The 6,000-nt window shown below is 72.3% G+C and overlaps 1 protein-coding gene across 1 annotated transcript in view; it reads right to left on the bottom strand.

The window, feature by feature from the left end:
• Positions 1 to 310: 310 nt before the first annotated feature.
• LOC139253676 (neutrophil cytosol factor 2-like) overlaps positions 311 to 6,000 on the bottom strand; it is a 151,957-nt gene continuing 146,267 nt past the window's right edge. The window contains exon 14 of the mRNA XM_070873514.1: positions 311 to 567. Within this exon, the coding sequence (XP_070729615.1) occupies positions 455 to 567 (113 nt within the window). The 3' untranslated portion in view covers positions 311 to 454. The remainder of the gene's footprint in view (positions 568 to 6,000) is intronic.

Here is a 6,000-nt window from a genome sequence, read left to right as displayed (position 1 = left end):
GTTTATCAGCCGCTGTTTATCCGTCAGTCAATCAGCCTATCAGGGCAAGGGGATGTGGAGTGAAAGTTAGGGGAGAAAGTTAAGACAAAGCTCTACGTAGATATTGGTGAAGATGTGGAATAGCCCCACATGGTGAAATGTGGCCAAGGAGCAGAGGATTTGTGCACAGAATATGTCACATTCCTGAGAATGCTGAGGACCAGTCCGAGTCCAGGGGTTTCTGTACGGGGACAACTCCCCAGTCCAGTCCATGATTCATGAGTGTTAGAGTTAATCAAATTCAAACAGAGAAAAAGAATGCAGATCTTGAAAGAGTTCTTTAATACCAGAGCCCTTCTCTCCCTCAGAGAACGACCTGACATCCCACTCCCTCAGCCTGGGCTCTGAAATGCTTTGTTAATTGTTTCCAGTCCAATCATCACAGCTCCCCGACTCCCCCAATCTCTGTGGGGCTTCAGATCTGGCCAATCACCTTGGAGGCCAATTCCAAGCTTCCCGGGCCGACGAAAGACCTGGGGAAGATGCCGATGTTCCCGTTGGAATGTCCCTCCAGCCACTCCTCATTCACTGCAAGAAAACAGATTAAAATAACATGACAGAGAACTCTCTTAATGGGCGAGGGGTCGTACTGACCGACGCGCCGCACTGACCGACAGGGGCGAGGGGCCGCACTGACCGACGGGGGCGAGGGGCCGCACTGACCGACGGGGGCGAGGGGCCGCACTGACCGACGGGGGCGAGGGGCCGCACTGACCGACGGGGGCGAGGGGCCGCACTGACCGACGGGGGAGAGGGGCCGCACTGACCGACGGGGGCGAGGGGCCGCACTGACCGACGGGGGCGAGGGGCCGCACTGACCGACGGGGGAGAGGGGCCGCACTGACCGACGGGGGCGAGGGGCCGCACTGACCGACGGGGGCGAGGGGCCGCACTGACCGACGGGGGAGAGGGGGAGAGGGGCCGTACTGACCGACGGAGGAGAGGGGCCGCACTGACCGACGGGGGAGAGGGGGAGAGGAGACGTACTGACCGACGGGGAGAGGGGGAGAGGGGCCGTACTGATCGACGGGGAGAGGGGGAGAGGGGCCGCACTGACCGACGGGGGAGAGGGGGAGAGGGGCCGCACTGACCGACGGGGGAGAGGGGGAGAGGGGACGTACTGACCGACGGGGAGAGGGGGAGAGGGGCCGCACTGACCGACGGGGGAGAGGGGGAGAGGGGACGTACTGACCGACGGGGAGAGGGGGAGAGGGGCCGCACTGACCGACGGGGGAGAGGGGGAGAGGGGCCGTACTGACCGACGGAGGAGAGGGGCCGCTCTGACCGACGGGGGAGAGGGGGAGAGGGGACGTACTGACCGACGGGGAGAGGGGTCGTACTGACCGACGGGGGAGAGGGGACGTACTGACCGACGGGGAGAGGGGCCGTACTGACCCAAGGGAGCGAGGGGCCGCACTGACCGACGGGCTGCACTGACCGACGGGGGCGAGGGGCCGCACTGACCGACGGGGGCGAGGGGCCGCACTGACCGACGGGGGAGAGGGGCTGCACTGACCGACGGGGGAGAGGGGCCGCACTGACCGACGGGGGAGAGGGGCCGCACTGACCGACGGGGGAGAGGGGCCGCACTGACCGACGGGGGAGAGGGGCCGCACTGACCGACGGGGGAGAGGGGCCGCACTGACCGACGGGGGAGAGGGGCCGCACTGACCGACGGGGGAGAGGGGCCGCACTGACCGACGGGGGAGAGGGGCCGCACTGACCGACGGGCTGCACTGACCGACGGGGGCGAGGGGCCGCACTGACCGACGGGGGCGAGGGGCCGCACTGACCGACGGGGGAGAGGGGCTGCACTGACCGACGGGGGAGAGGGGACGTACTGACCGACGGGGGCGAGGGGTCGTACAGACCGACGGAGGCGAGGGGCCGCACTGACCGACGGGGGAGAGGGGACGTACTGACCGACGGGGAGAGGGGGAGAGGGGCCGCACTGACCGACGGGGGAGAGGGGGAGAGGGGCCGCACTGACCGACGGAGGAGAGGGGCCGCACTGACCGACGGGGGAGAGGGGCCGCACTGACCGACGGGGGAGAGGGGGAGAGGGGCCGCACTGACCGACGGAGGAGAGGGGCCGCACTGACCGACGGGGGAGACGGGGAGAGGGGTCGCACTGACCGAGGGGGGAGAGGGGGAGAGGGGCCGCACTGACCGACGGGGGAGAGGGGGAGAGGGGCCGCACTGACCGACGGGGGAGAGGGGGAGAGGGGGAGAGGGGCCGCACTGACCGACGGGGGAGAGGGGCCGCACTGACCGACGGGCGAGAGGGGCCGCACTGACCGACGGAGGAGAGGGGCCGCACTGACCGACGGAGGAGAGGGGACGTACTGACCGACGGGGGCAAGGGGTCGTACAGACCGACGGAGGCGAGGGGCCGCACTGACCGATGGGGGAGAGGGGACGTACTGACCGACGGGGAGAGGGGCCGTACTGACCCAAGGGAGCGAGGGGCCGCACTGACCGACGGGCTGCACTGACCGACGGGGGCGAGGGGCCGCACTGACCGACGGGGGAGAGGGGGAGAGGGGCAGTACTGACCGACGGGGGAGAGGGGCCGCACTGACCGACGGGGGAGAGGGGCCGCACTGACCGACGGGGGAGAGGGGCCGCACTGACCGACGGAGGAGAGGGGCCGCACTGACCGACGGGGGAGACGGGGAGAGGGGCCGCACTGACCGAGGGGGGAGAGGGGGAGAGGGGCCGCACTGACCGACGGGGGAGAGGGGGAGAGGGGCCGCACTGACCGACGGGGGAGAGGGGGAGAGGGGCCGCACTGACCGACGGGGGAGAGGGGCCGCACTGACCGACGGGCGAGAGGGGCCGCACTGACCGACGGAGAGAGGGGCCGTACTGACCGACGGGGGAGAGGGGCCGCACTGACCGACGGAGGAGAGGGGCCGCACTGACCGACGGAGAGAGGGGCCGTACTGACCGACGGGGGAGAGGGGCCGCACTGACCGACGGAGGAGAGGGGCCGCACTGACCGACGGGGGCGAGGGGCCGCACTGACCGACGGAGAGAGGGGCCGTACTGACCGACGGGGGAGAGGGGCCGCACTGACCGACGGGGGAGAGGGGCCGCACTGACCCAAGGGAGCGAGGGGCCGCACTGACCGACGGGGGAGAGGGGCCGCACTGACCGACGGGGGAGAGGGGCCGCACTGACCGACGGAGAGAGGGGCCGTACTGACCGACGGGGGAGAGGGGCCGCACTGACCGACGGGGGAGAGGGGCCGCACTGACCGACGGGGGAGAGGGGCCGCACTGACCGACGGGGGAGAGGGGCCGCACTGACCGACGGGGGAGAGGGGCCGCACTGACCGACGGAGAGAGAGGCCGCACTGACCGACGGGGGAGAGGGGCCGCACTGACCGACGGAGAGAGGGTCCGTACTGACCGACGGGGGAGAGGGGCCGCACTGACCGACGGGGGAGAGGGGCCGCACTGACCGACGGGGGAGAGGGGCCGCACTGACCGACGGGGGCGAGGGGCCGCACTGACCGACGGGGGAGAGGGGGAGAGGGGCCGCACTGACCGGCGGGGGAGAGGGGCCGCACTGACCGACGGGGAAGAGGGGCCGCACTGACCGACGGAGAGAGAGGCCGCACTGACCGACGGGGGAGAGGGGCCGCACTGACCGACGGGGGAGAGGGGCCGCACTGACCGACGGGGGAGAGGGGCCGCACTGACCGACGGGGGAGAGGGGCCGCACTGACCGACGGAGAGAGGGGCCGTACTGACCGACGGGGGAGAGGGGCCGCACTGACCGACGGGGGAGAGGGGCCGCACTGACCGACGGAGAGAGGGGGAGAGGGGCCGCACTGACCGACGGGGGAGAGGGGGAGAGGGGCCGTACTGACCGACGGGGGAGAGGGGGAGAGGGGCCGTACTGACCGAGGTGGGAGAGAGGGAGAGGGGCCGTACTGACCGACGGGGGAGAGGGGCCGCACTGACCGAGGGGGAGAGGGGCCGCACTGACCGACGGGGGAGAGGGGGAGAGGGGCCGCACTGACCGACGGGGGAGAGGGGGAGAGTGGCCGTACTGACCGACGGGGGCGAGGGGCCGCACTGACCGAGGAGGGCGAGGGGCCGCACTGACCGACGGGCCGCACTGACCGACAGGGGCGAGGGGCCGCACTGACCGACGGGGGCGAGGGGCCGCACTGACCGACGGGGGCGAGGGGCCGCACTGACCGACGGGGGCGAATGGCCGCACTGACCGACGGGGGAGAGGGGCCGCACTGACCGACGGGGGAGAGGGGCCGCACTGACCGACGGGGGAGAGGGGCCGCACTGACCGACGGGTGAGAGGGGCCGCACTGACCGACGGGGGAGAGGGGCCGCACTGACCGACGGGGGAGAGGGGCCGCACTGACCGACGGGGGAGAGGGGCCGCACTGACCGACGGGGGAGAGGGGCCGCACTGACCGACGGGGGAGAGGGGTCGTACAGACCGACGGAGGCGAGGGGCCGCACTGACCGATGGGGGAGAGGGGACGTACTGACCGACGGGGAGAGTGGCCGTACTGACCCAAGGGAGCTAGGGGCCGCACTGACCGACGGGCTGCACTGACCGACGGGGGCGAGGGGCCGCACTGACCGACGGGGGAGAGGGGCCGTACTGACCGACGGGGGAGAGGGGCCGCACTGACCGACGGGGGAGAGGGGCCGCACTGACCGACGGGGGAGAGGGGCCGCACTGACCGACGGGGGAGAGGGGCCGCACTGACCGACGGGGGAGAGGGGCCGCACTGACCGACGGGGGAGAGGGGCCGCACTGACCGACGGGGGAGAGGGGCCGCACTGACCGACGGGGGAGAGGGGCCGCACTGACCGACGGGGGAGAGGGGCCGCACTGACCGACGGGGGAGAGGGGCCGCACTGACCGACGGGGGAGAGGGGCCGCACTGACCGACGGAGGAGAGGGGCCGCACTGACTGACGGGGGAGAGGGGCCGCACTGACCGACGGGGGAGAGGGGGAGAGGGGCCGCACTGACCGACGGAGGAGAGGGGCCGCACTGACCGACGGGGGCGAGGGGCCGCACTGACCGACGGGGGAGAGGGGGAGAGGGGCCGCACTGACCGACGGAGGAGAGGGGCCGCACTGACCGACGGGGGAGAGGGGCCGCACTGACCGACGGGGGAGAGGGGGAGAGGGGCCGCACTGACCGACGGGGGAGAGGGGCCGCACTGACCGAGGGGGAGAGGGGCCGCACTGACCGACGGGGGAAAGGGGGAGAGGGGCCGCACTGACCGACGGAGGAGAGGGGCCGCACTGACCGACGGGGGAGAGGGGGAGAGGGGCCGCATTGACCGACGGAGGAGAGGGGCCGCACTGACCGACGGGGGAGAGGGGGAGAGGGGCCGCACTGACCGAGGGGGGAGAGGGGGAGAGGGGCCGCACTGACTGATGGGGAAGAGGGGGAGAGGGGCCGCACTGACCGACGGGGGAGAGGGGGAGAGGGGCCGCACTGACCGACGGGGGAGAGGGGCCGCACTGACCGACGGAGGAGAGGGGCCGCACTGACCGACGGGGGCGAGGGGCCGCACTGACCGACGGGCGAGAGGGGCCGCACTGACCGACGGGGGAGAGGGGCTGCACTGACCGACGGGGGAGAGGGGCCGCACTGACCGACGGGGGAGAGGGGCCGCACTGACCGACGGGGGAGAGGGGCCGCACTGACCGACGGAGAGAGGGGCCGTACTGACCGACGGGGGAGAGGGGGAGAGGGGCCGTACTGACCGACGGGGGAGAGGGGGAGAGGGGCCGTACTGACCGACGGGGGAGAGGGGGAGAGGGGCCGTATTGACCGACGGGGGAGAGGGGCCGCACTGACCGAGGGGGAGAGGGGCCGCACTGACCGACGGGGGAGAGGGGTAGAGGGGCCGTACTGACCGACGGGGGAGAGGGGCCGCACTGACCGAGGGGGAGAGGGGCCGCAC

Source organism: Pristiophorus japonicus, unplaced genomic scaffold, assembly GCF_044704955.1.
Source record: "Pristiophorus japonicus isolate sPriJap1 unplaced genomic scaffold, sPriJap1.hap1 HAP1_SCAFFOLD_498, whole genome shotgun sequence".
Taxonomy (NCBI): domain Eukaryota; kingdom Metazoa; phylum Chordata; class Chondrichthyes; family Pristiophoridae; genus Pristiophorus; species Pristiophorus japonicus.
The sequence above is the reverse complement of the archived record's forward strand: the minus strand, read 5'-3'. Positions and strand labels throughout refer to the sequence as shown.